This window comes from Eptatretus burgeri, chromosome 5 (assembly GCF_056783735.1).
Source record: "Eptatretus burgeri isolate ZD-2024b chromosome 5, Ebu_testis_v1, whole genome shotgun sequence".
NCBI classification, from domain to species: Eukaryota; Metazoa; Chordata; class Myxini; order Myxiniformes; family Myxinidae; genus Eptatretus; species Eptatretus burgeri.
The window spans coordinates 20,945,016-20,969,015 of NC_140965.1; the positions used below are offsets into that span (position 1 = coordinate 20,945,016).

Here is a 24,000-nt window from a genome sequence, read left to right on the forward strand (position 1 = left end):
CATCGAGGAATCAACCATAGTACGGACTGGCACCACCCATAAGCCAGACCAGGTGGAATAAGCAAATTGCTCCTTCATTAAAAAGGTCATTAATGAGCCACTTGAGGATTAAAGTGCCACTTATAACTACAAAAACTAGAGTTCACGATACTCGGTGCAGTGTTCAAGTATATACACTTAATTTTGAATCAACTAATTACTTTAACGATAGTTTTAAAAACATCCAGAAGTTTAACACTACTGAAGCAGCCTTATACACCACCCAATATAAATGTCCAAGTACTGCAAAACTGGAGATGATTGGAAGTATTATGAAGGTGATTTGTTCAGGTATATAATTCAATTTAAATAATGGTTTAAAGAGGTTTAAAGGTGTATAAACAAATTAATTCCGGGTTTTCCACCGTTTTACCCATTGTCTTTAGATCATCCTATCTAACAGATTACCGAACATTAGTTCTACATAACTGTTGTTTGTGTCCTTTATGACGTCCTAAAAACAGTAAGTTTCTGTTTCGAATGACTTTCAATTTTGGTTGACTTCCAAGCAAGCAGATCAAAAAAATTTATCTCCCTCTCTACAGATGTGCGATTGGGATTAATTCAGAGACAAGGTATGATAAAACAGCAAACTTGTCTTCCGATTAGTGTGTGGTAGGGTAAACACTTCGCATGTGTGGGTAAATATTTCAGTTGTTGGTCGGAAGGTTACTATTACTGTGCACTTTCTCCAACTGCAAGATCTCATTAATCGCAGTGTTCAGACAGCCAGACAGACTGAGTCTGGTCGTGTGATAGTGTTACGAATCTGGCAGCCATGAGCACTCAACAGCAAGGTCCTATAGATCAGTTATATCGGTAAGTATGTGTTTCTAGGTAGGGTCCCGTCCTATGTTTAATGGATGATTAATTCTACGTACGCTGTGAATTATTTTATAGTTAGGATTTTTACACCATAAACAACAACTACAGGTACTACTACTACATCCACGACAACAACACCACCTTCCCGCACTCGACCGGTCGCCATTACGCACATGTTTTTGGCTGAGGACATGGGCAGAGCCTTCGTCGCCTCGGGTTGAAGCTCCGCTCCGAGGAGGGGCAGAGAGCGTTTCCTCCAGCCAATGAGCAGAGAGCATGCACCACACGCGCATCCCAGCCAATCGGGAGGCCGCCACGAATCGCCTGACAACCCACCGTCCAGTCAGGAGGCGAGTGGTGGGGAGAAGAAGCCCCTCCCTCCTAAAGAGGAGTGTGGTTGTCAGGACCAGTGTTCGGCAGAGGGAGATCGTGGCGTTTGCCAAGCAGCCTGTCATCGTGTGAGACATTTCTTGTGGGAAAGGACATTTCAATTAAGACATTTCCAAACCTGGCATCCAAAGCCAGTCAGTGGTTGTCGACGAGGGCTCTGCAGACGGTCGTGGTCATGGACTTCAGGTCGTGGGTTCGAGTCGGTGTGACCGTACGAGGCGGGACAGGTATCCTGACCCGGCCGATTAGACCCACGGGGTCCAGTGTGTGTGTGTGTGTGTGTGTGTGTGTGTGTGTGTGTGTGTGTGTGTGTGTGTGTGTGTGTGTGTGTGTGTGTGTGTGTGTGTGTGTGGACCCCATCTTTAAGTAGGATTGATTAAGTGTTTTTCATTGTACATTGGTTGCATTGCTTTTATTCAGTTGTAACTCAGCTCTGTGTCTCCCTTCCCAATTATTGCCTATTATAAATAAATCCCCTGTTTAATGTTCCAGCTCGTTTCTGTGTTTCTTTCATTGGCTTAGCACGCTGTGTATTGAGAGATTGCGAGGGTAAATTGTTCTTTTGGTCTGGCGCGGCTCTGGTAACTCCGCTCGGTTACGCCGGATCCGAGTCGTTACCTGCGACTCGGATCGAACAGTCGGCCGAGGGTGTGGTTCCCCGGTAGTTAGACTGTGTGGGTATTTAGGTATATTGAAATTAGGCAATTAACCCTACCCCACGCCGTCGAAGTATTGGCGACCACGGTCCTTTAAGTGACCCATCGGCTCCGGAGTTATCCGGGGTTACGACCTATAAATTCCGGGTGTTCGGTGGAGCCGACCCTACTGCTCCCTCTAGCGGTCGTGCTCGCCACCGATACCTAGCACCACAACAATATGTCCACCTATCTGCAGGACTATTCATAATACAGTTAAGATTCGTCACTAAATGTGGTGCAAAGACCACAATTAAATGAGCAAAATGACCAATGAATGCATCGACGACGACAGTTTCACCGAATTCTCTTTCCAACCCAAGGCATTCAATAATTGCACAAAAGGATTAAAAATAATTCGTATAAACATAACCTAAACACAGGAGACTACACATCAACCGAGAACAAAGCAGAAACGAGAAATTAGAGGAAACGTGTTACAACATAATATCACCTGAACACATCTGGATCGAGCGAGAGTCCAGTCAAGCAGGCCAGGTCATGGAGTTCTCTCTCATCTCCAGAAAGCGGCTTCCGCTGATGTACCATGGAACGGCGCACCGAGCCGCTCACGGTCACATCGACTGCATTACTCGGCTGCTGATTCATCATATCTGCTCACATAGACACGGGTAACAGGTTGCTGTGAGTGATTTGTACTGTCGACATTGCACTCTGATGATGGGGCGAGCAGGATACCAGAGAGGTTAACACACTCCCCTCTAAACCTGTCCCCGCTATAAACTGTCATCCCGGTGCTTCACAGGCAGGGCGATTCATCAATGTATGTGCCGTCTCTCAAATTTACGTTAAACCAGGCATTTCGTCTGTCGGCATTCGTTGCTGGACATTAAAAATCCCACCCTGTCCTTCATAAAGAGTAGGCGAGTCATCGCCAGCACCCTGAACAAATTACAATTCCTCCCTGAGCTGCAAGTAACAAGTGGTCTGCAATTCTTCAAAGCACCTTGGAACTGCAGGCAACTCTGCAGTCATCAAAAATGCAGGTTACACCGCTTGCTAATCAAAAGCAAAGATGTTGTCTGGGCAGCAGCTTCTGCACTGCACTCCTGCTGGGGTTCAATCTACCTCCCTGCAGAACTACGACTCGGGCAAGGCACTTACCTGCAGAACTACGACTCGGGCAAGGCTTGAACCACCGACCTGCTGGATGATGTATTGCTATCGATTAGACGGTGGCAGGATTCGCACCCTACTCTTGACAGCCAAATGTTGAAGATTCGGCGTCACTTAACAGCACCGCTATCTCCGAGGTCATCATGCCGGCTGGCTAGGCACAAGTCTCGGGTTACGTGCCTTAGATCACGATACCAAAATACACCTGTGCCTTGCCAGCTGGGAAAAATAGACCCCGGCTACAGACTGGATTTGTCAGAGACCGAGCGGAGTCTGCCAGTCCGTAGCCCGTTTGGGTTTTATATACAAATAGAGCGAATTGTTCCTCAGCACGGCACGAATAGACTCAATCGCGGCAACTTTCATATGAACCAGCTAGATTTATTGGGGACACATCGGGGAACACAACACAAGCAAAACATTCACGACAATGTTATAATCAATCTATAACCCGCTCTTAACTAGGGAGCTATGGATTACGGGTTTCGAAGGGAACCCAAGCGAGATAAACCTTAGACAACATGCAAACAAGACATGCAGACAAGACACAGAGTACTTGGTGATGCCTCATGGACGAGAGGAAAAATGTCAAAGGGACGAATGCGGCTCGTGACAAGCCGATGTCAACGGATTCGAGCGCCCAAGCTCAAACATGCCACATGGTGAAATGGCGGGGTCGTCCTTTTGTCGCACCGCCCACGCACGCAGCCTCAGCGCGTTCAGCCCCCGTAAGGTTGGCGCACAAGAGCCGAAGGTCCACGGTGTGCTCCAGCTGGCTTTTCACAAGGTCCAGCATACGAATTCAGGCCTGGCCTGCTCACCACATCAGGCCAAATTGGGGTGTTGGGCTCCGCAGGCTTATCGACGGGATTACAAGACGCGTCGAGCCGTGCCGTGAGTAGGGACAGTCAGAGACTCCAGCACTGGACTCCGGATGAACCTGTCGAGGACCTCCTCATAAAAGTCGATCGCCGACTCCCCTCATGCAGTTCCTCCTGCCTCTTTCACGAAGCAGATCGCAGAAAGACACAACTGTCCCTGACACAGCAGATCGCGACTCCCACTAGCCGTTTCTCATCCAGCCGATGGCAGACAGACCTCATGCCGTCCCTCCTTGCCTTTCTTGGGGCGCGCACCTCACAAAGCAGATTCCAGACTCTCACTAGCAGTTTCTCATCCAGCCGATCGCAGACTGACCTCATACAGTACCTTCCTTGCCTTTCTTGGGGCTCGCTCTTCAGGACCCTCCCCCAGGGACCCGTGATTGGTCCATCGCTCGAGATTGCAGCTGCCTCCACCAATTGGCTGCCGACACTCAGAGCGCTGGGCGGGGCTAGTTCGGAGAGGGGAAGGAAGAAGAAAACCACCTCTCAGCACACCACCACTGTATGAATAATGAACAGCCAGCTACACCTCCCGACACACATGTAACGTCCAATCACCGAACAACCTGACTAAACATGCATTTGAGGGGGAATCTGGGCTAATCCTATATCTAATAACACACCAAGGGCCATTTCCGCAACAATAACGCCAGCTAGTTCGGCACAGGTCTCGGGTCACGCGCCTCGGATCACGATACCAATGTACACCTGGGCCGTACCAGTTGGGGAAATAGACCCCGGCTACAGACTGGGTTTGTAAAAGACCGAGCGAAGTCTGCCAGTCCGTAGCCCGTTTGGTTTTAAATACAAATCGAGCAGATTGTTCCTCAGCACTGCACGAATAAACTCAAGGCGGCAACTTTCATATGAATCAGCCAGATTTATTAGGGACACATCGGGGTAACACAACACAAGCAAAGCATTCACGAACGTTATCATTCATCTATAACCCGCTCTTAACTAGGGAACTACGGATACGGGTTTCGAAGAGAACCCTAGCGAGATAAACCTTAGGCCTGGATGACATGCAGACAACATGCAGACAAGACACAGAGTACTTGGTGATGCCTCATGGACGAGGGGAAAGTGTCAAAGGCACGAATGCGGCTCGTGAGAAACCGATGTCAACGGATTCGAGCGCCCAAGCTCGAGCACGCCGTGTGGCAAGATGGCGGTGTCGTCCTTTTGTCACACCGCTCACGCACTCGCCTCGGCGCGTTCGGCACCTGTAAGGTCGACGGCACAAGACAGTCAGTTCTATGGTGGGATCCAGCTGGTTTCTCCAAGGTCCAGTATGAAAATCCAGGCCTGGCCTGTTCACCAGACTAGGCCAAATCGGGGTGTTGGACTCCGCAGGCGGATCGACGGGATGAAAGACATGTCGAGCCGTGCAGTGAGTAAGGAGAGTCAGAGGCTCCGTGACTGGACTCCGGATGAACCTGTCGATGACCTCCTCATAAAGTCGATCGCCGACTCACACAAGCCGTTCCCAGACCGACAAAGCAGGCAGTTCCTTTTGGGGCGGGCCTTTCTCTCGAAGCCGATCGCAGACTCACAAAGCGGCCAGTTCCTTTTACAGCAGATCGCAGACCCGACACGAGCAGTTACTTCCTTGCCTTCCTGGCGCTCGTTCTTCTGGAACGCCTCCGGGATACGTCCTTGGTCAATCCCTTGAGTCCGCAGCCGCTCTCCACCAATGGGCTGCCGATACGTCTCGCCGACCGGCACGCAGACCGCTGGGCGGGGGCTAGTTAGAAGGGGGGAAGGAAAAAGAAGCAAGGCGCCTCTCGGTACGCCACCACTGTACGAACACTGGACAGCCTGCTACACCTCCTGACACACATGCAATGTCCGATTACCAAACAACCTGGCTAAACATGCATTCAAGGGGGGATCTGGGCTAATCGTATATTTAATAACCCAGAAAGGGCCCATTTCCACAACAGTATGACTTGGGCAGGTTTGAACCACTGCCTTGCAGGACTATGTATAACTCAGGCAAGATTGGAACCCCCGACTTGCTGGACTATGCCTCAGGCAAGGTTGAAACCCCCGACCTGCAGGACTATGTATGACTCGGGCAATGTTCGAACCCCCGACCTGCAGGACTATGTATGACTCGGGCAAGGCTCGAACCCCCGACCTGCAGGACAATGTATGACTCGGGCAATGTTCGAACCCCCGACCTGCAGGACTATGTATGACTCGGGCAAGGCTCGAACCCCCGACCTGGAGAACTATGTACGACTCGGGCAAGGTTGGACCCCCCGACCTGCAGAACTATGCCTCGGGCAAGGCTCGACCCCTCGACCTTCAGCACTATACCTCGGGCAAGGCTCGATCCCCCGACCTGCAGGACTATGCCTCGGGCAAGGCTCGAACCCCCGACCTGCAGGACTATGCCTCGGGCAAGGTTGGCACCCCCGACCTGCAGGACAATGCCTCGGGCAAGGTTGGAACCCGCAACCTGCAGGACTATGCCTCGGGCAAAGTGGAACCCCAGACCTGCAGGACTATGCCTCGGGCAAGGTGAAACCCCCACCTGCAGGACTATGCCTCGGGCAAGGCTCGAACCCCCGACCTGCAGAACTATGCCTCGGGCAAGGTCGAACCACCGACCTGAAGGACTATGCCTCGGGCAAGGCTCGAACCCCGACCTGCAGAACTATGCCTCGGGCAAGGTTGAACCACCGACCTGAAGGACTATGCCTCGGGCAAGGTTGGCACCCCCGACCTGCAGGACTATGCCTCGGGCAAGGCTCGAACCCCGACCTGCAGAACTATGCCTCGGGCAAGGTTGAACCACCGACCTGAAGGACTATGCCTCGGGCAATGTTCGAACCCCTGACCTGCAGGACTATGCCTCGGGCAATGCTCGAACCCCTGACCTGCAGGAGTATGTCCTCGGGCAAGGCTCGACCCCCGACCTGCAGGACTATGCCTCGGGCAATGTTCGAACCCCCGACCTGCAGGACTATGTATGCCTCGGGCAAGGCTCGAACCCCCGAACTGCAGGACTATGTATGCCTCGGGGAAGGCTCGATCCCCCAACCTGCAGGACTATGCCTCGGGCAAGGTGAAACCCCCACCTGCAGGACTATGCCTCGGGCAAGGCTCGAACCCCCGACCTGCAGAACTATGCCTCGGGCAAGGTCGAACCACCGACCTGAAGGACTATGCCTCGGGCAAGGCTCGAACCCCGACCTGCAGAACTATGCCTCGGGCAAGGTTGAACCACCGACCTGAAGGACTATGCCTCGGGCAAGGTTGGCACCCCCGACCTGCAGGACTATGCCTCGGGCAAGGCTCGAACCCCGACCTGCAGAACTATGCCTCGGGCAAGGTCGAACCACCGACCTGAAGGACTATGCCTCGGGCAAGGCTCGAACCCCGACCTGCAGAACTATGCCTCGGGCAAGGTTGAACCACCGACCTGAAGGACTATGCCTCGGGCAATGTTCGAACCCCTGACCTGCAGGACTATGCCTCGGGCAATGCTCGAACCCCTGACCTGCAGGAGTATGTCCTCGGGCAATGTTCGAACCCCCGACCTGCAGGACTATGTATGCCTCGGGGAAGGCTCGATCCCCCAACCTGCAGGACTATGCCTCGGGCAAGATTGGAACCCCCGACCTGCAGGACTATTCCTTGGGCAAGGTTGGAACCCTGACCTGCAGGACTATGCCTCGGGCAAGGTTGGAACCCCCGACCTGCAGGACTATTCCTTGGGCAAGGTTGGAACCCTGACCTGCAGGACTATGCCTTGGGCAAGGTTGGAACCCCCGACCTGCAGGACTATGCCTTGGGCAAGGTTGGAACCCCCGACCTGCAGGACTATGCCTCGGGCAATGTTCGAACCCCCGACCTGCAGGACTATGCCTCGGGCAATGTTCGAACCCCCGACCTGCAGGACTATGCCTCGGGCAAGGCTCGAACGCCGACCCGCAGAACTATGCCTCGGGCAACGTCGAACCACCGACCTGAAGGACTATGCCTTGGGCAAGGATCGAACCCCGACCTGCAGAACTATGCCTCGGGCAAGGTCGAACCACCGACCTGAAGGACTATGCCTCGGGCAATGCTCGAACCCCTGACCTGCAGGACTATGTCCTCGGGCAAGGCTCGAACCCCCGACCTGCAGGACTATGTATGCCTCGGGGAAGGCTCGATCCCCCAACCTGCAGGACTATGCCTCGGGCAAGGCTCGAACCCCCGACCTGCAGGACTATGCCTCGGGCAAGGTTGGCACCCCCGACCTGCAGGACAATGCCTCGGGTAAGGTTGGAACCCGCAACCTGCAGGACTATGCCTCGGGCAAAGTGGAACCCCAGACCTGCAGGACTATGCCTCGGGCAAGGTGAAACCCCCACCTGCAGGACTATGCCTCGGGCAAGGCTCGAACCCCCGACCTGAAGGACTATGCCTCGGGCAAGGCTCGAACCCCGACCTGCAGAACTATGCCTCGGGCAAGGTTGAACCACCGACCTGAAGGACTATGCCTCGGGCAAGGTTGGCACCCCCGACCTGCAGGACTATGCCTCGGGCAAGGCTCGAACCCCGACCTGCAGAACTATGCCTCGGGCAAGGTTGAACCACCGACCTGAAGGACTATGCCTCGGGCAATGTTCGAACCCCTGACCTGCAGGACTATGCCTCGGGCAATGCTCGAACCCCTGACCTGCAGGAGTATGTCCTCGGGCAAGGCTCGACCCCCGACCTGCAGGACTATGCCTCGGGCAATGTTCGAACCCCCGACCTGCAGGACTATGTATGCCTCGGGCAAGGCTCGAACCCCCGAACTGCAGGACTATGTATGCCTCGGGGAAGGCTCGATCCCCCAACCTGCAGGACTATGCCTCGGGCAAGGTGAAACCCCCACCTGCAGGACTATGCCTCGGGCAAGGCTCGAACCCCCGACCTGAAGGACTATGCCTCGGGCAAGGCTCGAACCCCGACCTGCAGAACTATGCCTCGGGCAAGGTTGAACCACCGACCTGAAGGACTATGCCTCGGGCAAGGTTGGCACCCCCGACCTGCAGGACTATGCCTCGGGCAAGGCTCGAACCCCGACCTGCAGAACTATGCCTCGGGCAAGGTCGAACCACCGACCTGAAGGACTATGCCTCGGGCAAGGCTCGAACCCCGACCTGCAGAACTATGCCTCGGGCAAGGTTGAACCACCGACCTGAAGGACTATGCCTCGGGCAATGTTCGAACCCCTGACCTGCAGGACTATGCCTCGGGCAATGCTCGAACCCCTGACCTGCAGGAGTATGTCCTCGGGCAATGTTCGAACCCCCGACCTGCAGGACTATGTATGCCTCGGGGAAGGCTCGATCCCCCAACCTGCAGGACTATGCCTCGGGCAAGATTGGAACCCCCGACCTGCAGGACTATTCCTTGGGCAAGGTTGGAACCCTGACCTGCAGGACTATGCCTCGGGCAAGGTTGGAACCCCCGACCTGCAGGACTATTCCTTGGGCAAGGTTGGAACCCTGACCTGCAGGACTATGCCTTGGGCAAGGTTGGAACCCCCGACCTGCAGGACTATGCCTTGGGCAAGGTTGGAACCCCCGACCTGCAGGACTATGCCTCGGGCAATGTTCGAACCCCCGACCTGCAGGACTATGCCTCGGGCAATGTTCGAACCCCCGACCTGCAGGACTATGCCTCGGGCAAGGCTCGAACGCCGACCCGCAGAACTATGCCTCGGGCAACGTCGAACCACCGACCTGAAGGACTATGCCTTGGGCAAGGATCGAACCCCGACCTGCAGAACTATGCCTCGGGCAAGGTCGAACCACCGACCTGAAGGACTATGCCTCGGGCAATGCTCGAACCCCTGACCTGCAGGACTATGTCCTCGGGCAAGGCTCGAACCCCCGACCTGCAGGACTATGTATGCCTCGGGGAAGGCTCGATCCCCCAACCTGCAGGACTATGCCTCGGGCAAGATTGGAACCCCCGACCTGCAGGACTATTCCTTGGGCAAGGCTCGAACCCCCGACCTGCAGGACTATGTATGCCTCGGGGAAGGCTCGATCCCCCAACCTGCAGGACTATGCCTCGGGCAAGGTTGGAACCCTGACCTGCTGGACTATGCCTCGGGCAAGGTTGGAACCCCCGACCTGCAGGACTATTCCTTGGGCAAGGTTGGAACCCTGACCTGCAGGACTATGCCTTGGGCAAGGTTGGAACCCCCGACCTGCAGGACTATGCCTCGGGCAATGTTCGAACCCCCGACCTGCAGGACTATGCCTCGGGCAATGTTCGAACCCCCGACCTGCAGGACTATGCCTCGGGCAAGGCTCGAACGCCGACCTGCAGGACTATGCCTCGGGCAAGGCTCGAACGCCGACCTGCAGGACTATGCCTCGGGCAAGGCTCGAACCCCCGACCTGCAGGATTATGCCTCAGGCAATGTTCGAACCCCCGACCTGCAGGACGATGCCTCGGGCAACATTCAAGCCACCGACCTGCAGGACTCGGAGCGGATGCGCTACCCATTACACGGCCTGCTAGTGTAATGTCCACTTGAAGTAGATTACTACATTTGTGTTTTCAATGTGTTCACACGAATAACAATCCAATTCTTATTTTAAAACATTTTGAAAACTTGGCTACTTGCTATTTAATCTACATCACAATGTAGGCCTCAGGCTCTAGTTAAATCAATTTCTGATGCCAATCTCTGTTCATCCTACACCCACAAACAACGTGAAATGCAAAGCGATCGTTAACGTTAAACTCTGCCATTCTCTGCTTTTAAATTAAACACTGTTTTGAAGAAGAAAAACGAACCAGATTCCTCTCAAAAAAAACCCCGTGATATTTTTCCGCCCAAGAGAAGTTGTAGGCTTCCTCTTCTCTTCTTCTTCTTCTTCTTCTTATCCTGCCTCTTCCTCTGCCTCTTCTTCTTCTACAAGGACAAGGCAAGGAGCCACGTACGCAACGCTCCAAATCAAGTCAGGAGAGAGGGAATCATCATGCCTTTGAAACAACGCTTTTATCCCGGCACACTCGCATCTGCCATCTGGGGGATGTTCCGTTAGCAAGCGGCTTGCTTCCCGCTTGCCAAGTGGCTTGATTGATTCAAAGTGCCGGAGAAAACGCTCCAATGGAACAGAGCGCTCGGCACCGCCGAACAACATGGCGGTCTCCATGTAAACCAAAGATACCAAAGCAGGGCAAAATAAACATCTCATCCATGAGAGTGAAGTCCGCCCTGCCCGCCATTTTCGTGAGCACCTGTCCGCAGCGCTCCGTGACCACGACGTCGTGACGTACGACCACGACGTGGTGACGTAGCACCGAATGGTCAGATTGACGGTTTTCCTTTTCTTTTTCTTATCATTGCAAATGACGGGATCGAGGAAATATCAATTTAAATAGGGCGGTTGTTTTTCTGCCTCGTTTTCATGTGTCTATGAATGGGATTAATTTATTTCTCAATGAAATGTTTTACTTTGCTGACATGATGTTGGAATCACCGGTGTTTTTCGAACAAGAAAGGAGTTTTAAAAGAACAAGAGAAACCATTCGGTTTACACGACATGGACATGACTGGGACAGGGTTTACTTGTCACCTTGGTGATGTTTCTTTATTTTATGATTAAATTTTTTAAAAACATTCTAATACGCGTTTTGAGGGGAAGGGATCTCCAGAAAGTTAAAATATATGGCATCGGTCCATATTACCCTTTCATTTGTATTTGTATTCAGGGTTGTGGTGTTCATCGATGTAGTCCCCACGACACACACACACACACACACAATATCACACACACACTATCACAAACACACACACACACACACACACACTATCACAAACACACACACACACACACACACTATCACAAACACACACACACACACACACACTATCACAAACACACACACACACACACACACACTATCACAAACACACACACACACTATCCAGGGGTGGTGGTGGAAGAGGGTATTACAAGACAGCTGTGATATTGTTGTGGGCTGGGGTTCGGTGGCGATAAACGACCACGAGGTGGAGCAGTGGAGTCGTCTCTCACCGAACACCCGGAATTTAGGTCGTGACTCTCGGATAAGTCCGAAAGGTCACGGGTCCCTTAGCGGACCGTGGTCGCCAATATTTCGATGGCGTGGGGTAGGTTAATTGCCAAATTTCAATATACCTAAGTACCTACGTCGTCCTACTACCGGGGAAAACTACACCATCGACGGGCTGGCGAACCGGGTCGCTTTGGCGACCTCGGTCCTGTATAACCGAGCAGAATTACCAGAGTCCGTCGGACCCAAATGAACAACGACCGGCCCAAATGGCCTTTCTACTTCTCAATACGCACCATGCGAGGAAAATGAATGAAAGCACAGAAAACGAGCTGGTACATTTAACAGGGGTTTAATTTATAAGGGAGGGGGACACAGAGAGCAGAGTTAAACCGACTAAAAGCAATGCAGGTATGTACAAGGCACTTAAACAATTCTACTTAACGGACTGGCGCCACACACACACACACACACACACACACACACACACACACACACACACACACACACACACACACACACACACACACACACACACGAACTGGGCCGGCCGGCCTTTATTGAGGCCTCCCGCTTGGAAGGAAAGGCGAGCCGAAGGCCAGGGTCTGGCTTGCACCTGTCCGCCTCGTGCGGTGTACGATGGCCTGGTCGTGTGGTGGGACTCAAACCCACAGCTTTCACGCAGCGCCAAGCACCAGGTACCGCACTCTCCAACCGGCCATGCACCAATCAATGAGCTCCGTGGGGCTATGCAGGTGCCATTGGGCTAACCAAATACCGAAACCTCTGCCAGATTCGACAAACCCCTCGGAGAAGATGGATTTTTATGTCAAAATTCGCAATTTTATAAGTTCGTGACCTTGTGACCTTGACCTTGGGACGAAAATGAAAAATCGAGCTCCGTGGGGCTATGCAGGTGCCATTGGGCTAACCAAATACCGAAAACCCCTGCCAGATTCGACAAACTCCCGAGGAGATGATGCAAATTGAAATTGGCTACCCCCTAAAAACAAATTTTTTGGGCGTGGGTCCGCCCATAAGGGGCGCACCACGCCCATTCTCAGGCAAACACAACCAGATCATGATATAAACCTCCCACCAAAATTTTATCAGGATCGGATCAAAACCCATGGAGCTATGCTCGGGACAGACAGACAGACAAACAGACAGACACAGAATAATAACGAATATAGTGGTCACTTATTTTTTTCGTGAAAATATTTTTTCGTGAACCAATTAAACCACGCAAAGTGACATTCTCTCACGGTCACATGAGGTCTGTGATTTCCACAAGTTCATTACACCAACTGATAAAACTTTGCATGAGTTACATGCAAAGTTTATTGCTTGCATTTGGAGATTTCTTACTGCCAGTCTGCTGTTTTCGTACTTGATTGCAGTGATGTTTTGGGGGAGACAAGATGGCGGAAAGTGAACTTCCGGTGACTTCACTCCTCGGTATACAATCGCTGTGGACACGACCAATCCGGGTGTGGAGATCAGTGATTAAAACCAAGGAACAAAATCATAAGAGCCGTTTCGCTTGAGCACATTCGTGATTGGTCAGAATTCGAAATGAGTTCCAACTGTTGGACGCACGCACCTCAGCCAGTTCGACGATGAACCACTTCAAGGAACAGGTCGGTAATTGTGAGAACTACGGACAAACTGTTTTCGTCCAAAGAAGGGAGATCTTAACGTCAGCACTTTGTGACTTTTTCGGCGGATAACTTTCTCGTGTTAACATGAGTATAATAATAAACCATGACGAACCGATCAATTTGTTAATTTAAATGTGTAAGGTGACAAGAATGAAATGTCGATTTTAACAAATGAGTTTGGCTGTTTGTTTGTGTTCCCATTTGAACACCTGTCTGAAATTATGAAGATATCGCAAACCCGGGTTCGAATTCCATCCATATTTGACACATATATACAGTAAAAAAAAAAAAAATATATATATATATATATACATATATATATATACATATATATATATATATATATACAGTAGACTAGGTGTAAGTCGGCAGCATGTAACTCGTCACTTCGCCTAAGTCGGCAGCGTCAAAAAGTCCCGAATTTATCTCATGTTAAATCCCTTTGAATAAAGGGTCATCCCTCTGTAAGTCGTCATCTCTAAGTCGTCACTTCGTCTAAGTCGTCAGATGTTGTCCATTCCCACGTAATGGAAACTCAAGTAAATTACCACTCCTAACTCGTCACACGGAACTGCTGCCTCGGAACTGCTGCCTCGTGAGAAGCCTGATTTCATGGAATCGTGATGCTCGCTCATTGGTGTACACCGCCAGTGATAGGCTATTTATAACTGCGTACACACGTTGATCGCACTGCAGGCAGGACAATGGCGACTAAGCTTAAGCTTACAACTAAAACCTATCAAGAAAAATACGACATTATCCAGTTTTGCGAGGCAAATCCACTGATGAAGAAAACAGACATAGCTGAGAAGTTGAACATCAAACGGCAGACATTGAACGATATCTTGAAGAATAAGGGCAAGATATTTGGACAAGTGGAGAAGATCGTGAGGCCGGTGGGAAGTGTGAAATGCGTGAAATGTGTGTCCTTTGAAGATGTCAATGACGCGCTCATCATCTGGTTTCGGCAAATGTCGGCTCAGCCAAATATTCGGTTTCGGCCGATTCGGCCGATTCTGTCTTTCGGTGGAGGATTGCCCAGCCAACATCATGGAATACAATGACCGGTTTGAATCCTTTCTCATGCACCAGATGCCCAAGAGTTTGAGGCAGTCAAACATAATGGATTACTTCGCGAAGAAGTAAAGGATCGATCGAGCTTAGTGTTGAAGTCTGATCATGGTTTTATATTGGCTTGTTTTATACATCACCGCACTCACTTACACATAAGCATTGAGTGGTAATCATCACCACGATGACTGTGTGTCATGTAATTTGTCACCATACCATCACCGATGGTATACGAGTTGTCTTACAGAGTTGTTCATTATCTTTACTTTTGATAAACTGATTCATGAATTCCATCTTTGCTTGATCACGTTCCAACTCATCAACTCACCCCCACCTATGCCCCGAGGATTGTGTTTTCCTTTTGGTACAATAGCCGGCTCTCACACATATGTGTCCAGGCCAGGAGAGACTTCATCCTTCACCCCACAGTCATCATGAATGTTCGCATATGCGTAAGTCGTCACATTTCTAATTCGTCACTTTTTTCTCGGTCCCGATGGTGACGACTTACGCCTAGTCTACTGTATATATGACATGCACCAACGAATGCTTGCGGATGGGACCGTCCGTTTAACGTCCATCCGAGAGACGGCGCACGCATAAATGAATCACCCTGTCTGTGAAACACCAGGATGGCAGTTTATAGCTGGGTCAGGATTCGAGCCCAGGCTGGACAGCCCAATGGCGAATGTGTGTACCTCTACTCCAGTCTAGGACTCTAGGCCATCCTTCCAACCGACGTAAAAGTACTGATATTTAATGTCCAAATATTTAAAAGTTGGTTTATCTCTCACAGTGGCTGAAAGTTATTAAATGTCAACTTTTATCAACAGTAGCAAGGTGCAATCGATTTATTACGTCTGCAAGATGATTTTTCACCTCCCAGTGGTGCCCGAACATGCCTCTCCCTCTTATTCCCACTCTTCCACATTCCCGTACGTAATAAATAAATGGCCCCTTGTGACCTTGGTGCTGAATTCTCAGTCTGGCTGCCCAGAAAATAGTGACAATGTATGGAGCCAAGGTGTGTCGATGATACCACAACGTCGTTTTGGTTTTCGAACAGATCTGGTTCGGTCTTTCTTTATTCTTCAAAAATGATGTGGTAGCTCACAAAGGATTCCCAACAGGTGGTCTATGGTGAATACAGTATCCGAGGTGGGCCATGGAGGTTCGTCATGAGATGGTGTATGAACTTCCTGGTTTTTTTTTGTATACCTTGTGGAGGTTCGTATGACAACTCAACTAATTACTTCAACGAGGAATGTTTATCAAGGGAGAATTTGTGAGGAGTGTGCACTTAGGGAGCACACGTGATGCTGGGCTCAAAATCTGGGTTTCAGACCAAGGTGAAAGAGGCGACTCCAAAGACTATGGTGATGTACTGCATGATTGCAAGCACCGGCATCAAAAACCTTCCCCCGTCATTACAAGAGGTCTTGAACAGTCATTTGAATTGTCTTGAACAGAGTCATTTGAAGTCAATGTCATTGTTTGTCGAAAGGCAATGTTGTTAATTGAGTCTTCAAACTCCAAGCCAAGCTGAAGTTGTTTGTGGGTATGCAAGAATTTTTTTTATTTTTCAAGGATCCATTGCTGGAAGCACACCTGGCGTATTTTATGGATATCTTCAACGAACCATATAAACTGAACCTGAAACTGTGAGGTAAAGGGACGACTGCAATTCACTTTGTTGACTCTCTGCGTGCATTCTTGGACAAGTTTCAGAATTGGAGGAAAGTTAACTTCGTAATGTTCAGGACAGGTTGTGAGATTACAGAGAGAGAAATGGATGCTCGTCTTGAGGCTGAGGTTATCGAGCACCTCTGAGCTTTGGAGAAAGAGTTTACCTGGTACTTCCATGATCTTGGAGAGAAGAAACGAGCATTGGTGAGAAATCCACTCCCTTGTAGTGAATTTACTACCAGACCAAGATCAGTATGAGTTCTTGAGCTGAAAAACGACTCAAGAGCAGTGGAGCTATTCAAGGAGTGTTTTGTGGAAGAATTCTAGGCCCAAGTCAGTGACTCAAACTGAGAGTTGGACAACTTGCCCCACATATATTCCCCTCCTCCAGCTCCACTCATACTTGTGCGAGTCTGGATTTTCTGCACTTCTACAAATCAAGACAATGAAACCGTTTGGAAGTTGAAGATGATGTGTGACTTGCGCTCTCCAACACAAACCCTCAAATTGGCAGGTTTGTTCACAAGAAGCAGGCCCAAGCATCTCACTACAATTGCATCATATTGTTTTTCTTTGGTTTTGCTAGTTATATCTGGCATCAGTTGATGCATTTGTTTATTATATCACTTGATTGCCTTTCAGTTAAATTGACTATCAATTTCTCGGTGTTTTATTTAACTTGATGATTACTTGTTTTTATGATAATAAAAACATGATAATAAATTTTGATTGACAATTTATTTATAAAGCCAAATGTAAACATGATCCCAGCTTAGGAAAATGGCAGGTGGGCCATGAGTTATTTGAAGCAGCTGTTGGGGGCCCTCGCCTCAAAAAGGTTGGGAACCACTGCTCTTAATGGACATCCTTGGATTCGGACTGTTAACCCGCCTGTGCAGGATATAGACCCGCAGCACCATGAATACCGTATCTGATGTCGGATTGTGCATTTCTCAGAACCAGCAAACATGTTAATTAAATACTCACTTAATGCCCTGTTGCCCCACCCACCACTCCCAGACATATCTGGACTCTTTTTTTTTTCCCAGTTCCATGCCTATAAACGATTTATGTGTACAAAAACGTTCACATTTTATTTACTCTTTACTTAGACGGAAAGCTCCCGGATGATGCAGTCTCCAGCAAGCTGCAACCCAGCCAAGTTGACAACAAATGCGAGCTCAATGAAAGCTCACTCCAACTTTGACTGCGTCTTGTGTTTTGTTTTTATCATCAAGAAGCAGCAATTATATTGTTGATGTTTACAAACATGATATGAGAATGTTTGACAGTTATTGTTCATTAAAAATTGGAACAACCCAACCAGGTGATTTTAAATCTTTACAAAACCTTTATGAAAAGACAAAATGACAATGAAGATGAAACATGCCATATATTTAAAATCGTTCAGTAATAAATAAATAAAATAAAGGGGCTGACAGGATGACCCAGAGGATCAAAATTCCCCCCACCCATACAATTTAGCCCAAGATGATCCTCAAAAATTTTCATACCAATTGGTTTAAGCATTCGACGTATGCAATTATGACATCAAAAAAAAAATAATCACATTTCCCATGAAGAGTACTTCACCTGTGCCAAGTTTCAATTTTTCCATGGAGCGGTTTTGGAGATACAAAGGTCCAAAGTTTTTCGTTTTTTTCCGACATGGCTGCAACACCACGTGACCTATGACATAATTATCATTAAAACATTCTACATAAGTTGTTGCACCTATGGTGAAAATTGTGTCAATCGTATAAGCGGTTGTAGAGAAAATTAGCACGGACGGACAACCCGAAAACATAATGAAACGGACGACAACCTGAAAACATCAACAAACGGACAACCCAAAAACATGCTTCCGGCAACTTTGTCAGCAGACGCATAAAAAAAAAGATATACGGCTTCAAAGTATTTGTCCGTCATTGACCGGCCCAGTACTCCTTACCAAGGTGGCCTGGGCTTGGTGAAAACCTGAGAGCCATGATCTCTTCTCAGAGTGAGTGAGGGAGTGGATGGGAGTGAGAGGGAGGGCAGCTCTGACAGGACAGAGTGAAAGTGAGGCCTGAGCAGCGTTAGTCTTGGGATAGGCAGAGTAGGTTGATCGCAATGCCATTTCCAGGCTCATAAAATAAAAGTGAGCTGCATCAACAGGTTTGAGGCTGAATGTTTATTGTGCTTTGTGCAGTTAGAGTTGTTAATTCATTGGTTGAGTGGTGAGAGAGAAAAAAAATGTTCACCTTTCGAGAGAGGAATGTAAAAGAAGAATCCAACAGTGGTCATAACAGCAACAAGTGTGTAGTTGAAGTCTCCCTTAGCACATCATTTTAACGATAAATAGATTTTATGGTTGTGTTCTCACCCTGAACAATACAGTAAAAGTCGTTAGGGAACCAATTGTATAACATATACTGCATTACAAGAGCCTAATAAAATGATCAGGTCAAATATAACAATCCAACACCAAGAACCAACAAGCATTTTAAGGACATTTTCCCTGTGAAAGCGGGGTTAGCCTTGCGGGCCCCATGAGAATCTTCTCCACTTTACCCTATTTTCTGCATCTCCCCTTCTTTATCCCCTTTGCCCACATTTCTTCTTCCACCACCTTTAGCCAAGTTTTTCTCTGTCTTCCCCATCCTCTACTTCCTACTCCACTCATTTCCAACACTCCTCTCACCCAGTCACTTTCATCCTTCCTCAACACATGACCCAACCATTTCAACCTGTTTCTCTTCACAACATCCATCACAGGCTCTATTCCCATCAACTTCCGCAAGTCATCATTTGTCTTCCTCTCTCTCAATGATACTCCACACATCCACCGAACCATTCGCATTTCGACCCTTTCCAGCCTTTGTTGCTGCTCTATGTTCAGTACCCATGTCTCACTCCCATAAAGCATTGTACTCCTCACACATGTAGCATACACCTGTCCCTTCAGCTTCAACGGCACTCCCCTCTTCGTCAGCACGCCACTCAGTTCCCGAAACTTCTTCCATGCACATCTCACTCTCGCAACCGTCACAGAGTCTGATCCACCTTCTCCATTCAGCATGTCTCCAAGATAGCAAAATGTTTTCACATTCCAACTTCACGCCATCTCCAAGATCCAACTCAACAGTTCCTTCATCTGCAGCTCCCTCTATACACACCTGACACTTGAATGTAGCTGCCACACTGGTTAATGACCCTCTCACACCACTACATTTTCGATGAACCCATTCAGCACACATTGTACACAGAATGGGTTCACGATGACACCCTTCCTGCACACAGCACACGGCAACTTCCCAGTCCTATCCACCTCACCACATGCTTTACCACTTGCCATCACCTTCGTCTTTCCGATATTCACCTTCAAACCTTTTTCCTCCATACATTCTTTCCACTTGTTCATCTTCTCCTTCAGACCATCTATACTCTCTGCAATCAACACCAGATCATCTGAATACAGCAGTTCCCACGGTAAACCCTCTTTTACCTTCTGAGCCAGCACCTCCATCATAACTACAAATAGAAGTGGACTTAGTACCGAGCCCTGGTGCACTCCCACCCTCACCTCAAAGTCACCACTGTTCCCGTCCTTCGTCCTTACAGCTGTGCGAGCCTGGTGTTAGCTCAGTGGTTAGGGTGGCGGCTTGGGATCCTCGGGTCCTGAGTTCAAGCCCCGTCGGCCGCTGAATTAATACACCAGGGGGTTGACTCAGCCTGTCATCCTTCTGAGGTCGGCAAAATGAGTTCCAGTTCTAGTGTGTACTGGTATAGGGGCACTGCATCAGCTACACAGTCGCGCTTCAAGAAATGATAGCTACCCCGGCAGCTAAACTGCCATACGACCACCACAGCTGTGCACGCTCTCACATACATTGCCATCACTACACTGATCAACCATTCCTCCACTCCTAACTTCCTCAATGCCCATGTCGTAACTTCGCGTGGAACCCTATCAAATGCTTTCTCCAGATCAACAAACCCAAAAAAACAACTTCTTCCTCTTCTCCATGTACTTCTCCTGCAACTGCCTTACAATAAAAAAAGTCGCATCTGTCGTTCTTCTTCCTGGCATAAATCCAAACTGCATTTCGTCAATCTTTACCTTCTTCCATATCCTCTTCTCCAACACCCTTTCCAATACCTTCATTCCATGCTCCAATAACTTTATTGCTCTATAGGAGTCACAGTCCAGAGCAGTGTTTCTCAACCGGGGTTCCCCGGAACCCTAGGATTCCGCAAGAGGTCGCTCTGGGTTCCGCGAGAAACAGTAATAAATAGGCTAATGTATTTTTGAGTAGTTTTTGTTTGATTTAATATTCGTAATTTTACTATACACGTACGGCATATTGTTGGAAACTCCTTGGTTATTATAATAGAGGCTTCAACCTCTTATATTATTTACAATTATAACAACCATAGGGAATGTATTTAACGATGTCTATATGGCGCCAGTGTGAAACCGCCCTCACTGGTTAGTGGACGTCCTGTACGCGGTGGATTCGTGTATCATTGAGTGACTGACTCAAGAACAGGACGCATGCACGGTGTCCATCTATCAAAATTGTTTCAAAATTGTCAATAAACAATGTTATTGTAATAGTTATATACTTTCGTTATGTTTATATGTGTTATAGGTATGTGATATTAGTTGTTTATGTATATTTTTTGTGTGTGTGTTGACAGATTTTTTTTTTGTGAATTAAAACCTCGGTGTGAGGTCTCATAAACGAGCAGTATGTTTTTTTTTTTTCATTGCCAATAAATTTGACAAGAAGGGGGTCATTTTTTCCTTAAACCAGGTATCCGAAAAAAATATATTATATTTACCACGTGAACTACGATAAAAATATAAAAGAGCTAGATATTAATAATGGTATCTAATAATCTTTATGCAGGGGTTCCCTGAGACATGAAAACTATTTCAAGGGTTCCACAAGGGTAAAAAGGTTGAGAAACGCTGGTCCAGAGGGTCACCTTTCCCCTGTACAAAGGGACGAGGGTACTCAGTTCCCAATCCACTGGAATGTGGCCTTCTTTCACCACCAGATGACAGATCTCTGTCATTCTCTTCACACCCCAACTTCCCGTTGCCTTCAACATATCTCCCACAACTCCCGCCGGCCCTCCTGCTTTTCTACTCTTCATTGCTCTTATAGCTTCCTCAACTTTCTTCTCAGTTATCTTCTCTGCTGGTCCAAAAACTGGATTGCTCTCGATGTTGCTATCCCATTCATTTTCTACATTCAACAACCTTTCCATATATCTCTTGCATCTTCCTTTAATTCCATCTTCGTCCACAACGATTTGTCCCACTTCATCCTTCAAACAACTCACCCCCGTCACATCAAACCTCTCTCGCTATCTGCTTTGCAATCCTGAATACCGCTCTCTGACCCTGTTCTGAATCCAAGCATTCTCCGAACATTTTCCTATAGGCCTCCTGCGCCTTTGCTACCTCTTTCTTTGTAGTCTTCTTGGCTACCTTATAACTTTCATGCGCTGCCTCTTCTACCACCGTACCCTTCGCCTTTTGCCATTCCTTGAACTTCTTCCTCTTCTCTTCAATCGTCTTTCCAACTTCTTCACCCCACCACCATGTTTCCGAGTGCCTCGGTGGTCCTTTTGTTCATCCACATACCTCACCAATGGCTCCCAATAGACTATCTTTCATTGACATCCAACCACATCATCCTCTACCATACTCAGCCTCTCTCTTCATGCCTCCTTCACTGTCACCTCTTTCAACCTCCACACCGTCATCCTCGGTTGGTACTTCATCCGCTGAATTCTCCTCGCACCTTTCACCCTTATATCGCAGGCAACCAGGTGGTGCTGTGAAAGTCTCCTCCCCCGGGATCACCTTTGTGTCCCAGAAGTTTCCTCTCTCTCGCCTACGCACCATCAGGTAGTCAATGGTTGTCGTCAACCCACATGACGTGTATGTAATAAGCTTATTATCTGCTTTCTGGAATTGAGTATTACAAATCAGCTCCATCAGCAAACTCCAAGATCCTTTCACCTTCTCCATTTCTCACACCATATCCATAACCCCCATAGACTCTCTCAAAACCGTCTGTACTCCTTCCCACATGTCCATTCAAGTCTCCTCCAACCACAACTTACTCATCTTTCACATTCTCCATCAACTTCTCTATCGCACACCATAACATGGTCTTGTCTTCATCGCTTCGACCGAACTGTGGGGCAATATCCCGTGATGACGTTCAGTAAGAGCTTTCCGATCACGATTCTCACCATCATCAACCTTTCACTCACTCTAGTTACTTGCTACACTGTCTACAAACTCCTCAGAAAACATGACACCAACACCATGCACGCCTTCCGGGCAACTTGCCACATAAACTTATACTTCTGTCTCTGCCTTCCCTTCACCATTCTCGCACCACTTCCCTTCCATCGTGTCTCCTGCACACAACATGTCCACTCTTCTTCCGACCAATGTTTCAACCACTTCTCCTGATCTCCGTCATTGTCCCTACATTCCATGTCCCAAACCTCAGAAACCGATCTCCACATGGGGCATCAGACGATTGGTCGTCATGAATGGAAAGATTTCCTCCCTTGCTTCAATTGGGTTCCCCACCTTGAGTTTTAATGAGAGGGGGTGAGGAGCCCCATGGGGGTACTTCGGGCTGTAGCCTGCCCAGAAGTTGTACTCATCATGGTTTCAAACCAAATGTAACAATCCATTCAACCAAAAAGTCAAATTTATTATCATATCTTCTTCATCTAGCCTATTTCAGTCCACCACTGCAGGAGGAAGGCTTCTTCAACAAGACATTTGAAGTGCTTTTGGCCTACTCAGCACAAGTGTCAAGTACAGGTTTGTGAGAAAGTCATGGCAAGAATTTGGAAATCGTTCAGAGTGCCAGGAATAACTTATATTCTTTGTCAAAAGACACCATGGGATCTTTAAAGTCCACCGACTCATGCTGGCAGACAGGACACCCAGCTTAACATTCGTCCAACGGTCGACACACTCAATGAGGTAATGCCCTACCTGTGAAACACAAATCTGACAGTTTATTGTTGTATGTACCAAGAATCAAACTCCCACTCGACAGCTCAGAGGTAAACCATCCTGTCAGACTTATTACGGTGTACAATATATTATTATTATTACATTGTCGGTTCATCAAAAATTATTTTATATTTATTCTTACAATATGCTACACAATTTCAGCCTCATTAGTTATCCTCATCAGAGTTTGAACTGGAGCTGGTATCGGCATCTGGAACAGGGAAGCGCAAGATCGCTGCAATCCCACCCAATTGATTCAACTCTGGGGAGAGAAAGAGAAGCATCGAGCCAAATGGGAGAGGAAGAAGTTACTTCACTAATCATTCACATTCAGCAAAGCCAGACTAGCCTTTGTTCATATTGAACGAACCAAAAGAGTGTTTGAGGGTTCTATTCTGCAGCAGTAACTCGTGCCCGTTTTACATTCTCTACAAACAAGATACAAATCGACACGGACCCCACAATCAAAAGGAAACATTTTTACACACAAACAGTATTGGCATAAAAATTTCCACATTCTTCAC

General features: G+C 48.5%; 2 protein-coding genes and 1 long non-coding RNA gene across 13 annotated transcripts in view; 1 reads left to right on the forward strand and 2 right to left on the reverse strand.

The window, feature by feature from the left end:
- The window catches only part of LOC147026020 (mitotic-spindle organizing protein 2B-like), a 30,703-nt gene extending 19,609 nt beyond the window's left edge, over positions 1–11,094 (reverse strand). For 3 of the 8 annotated variants that reach the window (XM_085880988.1, XM_085880987.1, XM_085880984.1), the window contains exon 1: positions 2,404–2,563. In XM_085880988.1, the coding sequence (XP_085737114.1) occupies positions 2,404–2,413 (10 nt within the window). In that variant the 5' untranslated portion in view covers positions 2,414–2,563. Of the gene's footprint in view, positions 1–2,403; positions 2,564–3,074; positions 3,252–10,771 lie in introns of those variants that run through there. The other 5 variants (XM_085880986.1, XM_085880981.1, XM_085880983.1 and 2 more) reach the window with 4 other exon arrangements.
- A 54-nt stretch (positions 11,095–11,148) lies between these two features.
- LOC147026021 (uncharacterized) lies at positions 11,149–17,789 on the forward strand. Its single transcript, XR_015058083.1, has 3 exons — positions 11,149–11,287; positions 13,417–13,656; positions 17,547–17,789. It is a non-coding gene; the product is annotated as an uncharacterized LOC147026021 (long non-coding RNA).
- An 803-nt stretch (positions 17,790–18,592) lies between these two features.
- Positions 18,593–24,000, reverse strand: part of PELO (pelota mRNA surveillance and ribosome rescue factor) — a 41,658-nt gene continuing 36,250 nt past the window's right edge. For all 4 annotated transcript variants that reach the window (XM_085880977.1, XM_085880978.1, XM_085880980.1 and 1 more), the window contains one exon: positions 18,593–23,738. In XM_085880977.1, the coding sequence (XP_085737103.1) occupies positions 23,644–23,738 (95 nt within the window). In that variant the 3' untranslated portion in view covers positions 18,593–23,643. The remainder of the gene's footprint in view (positions 23,739–24,000) is intronic.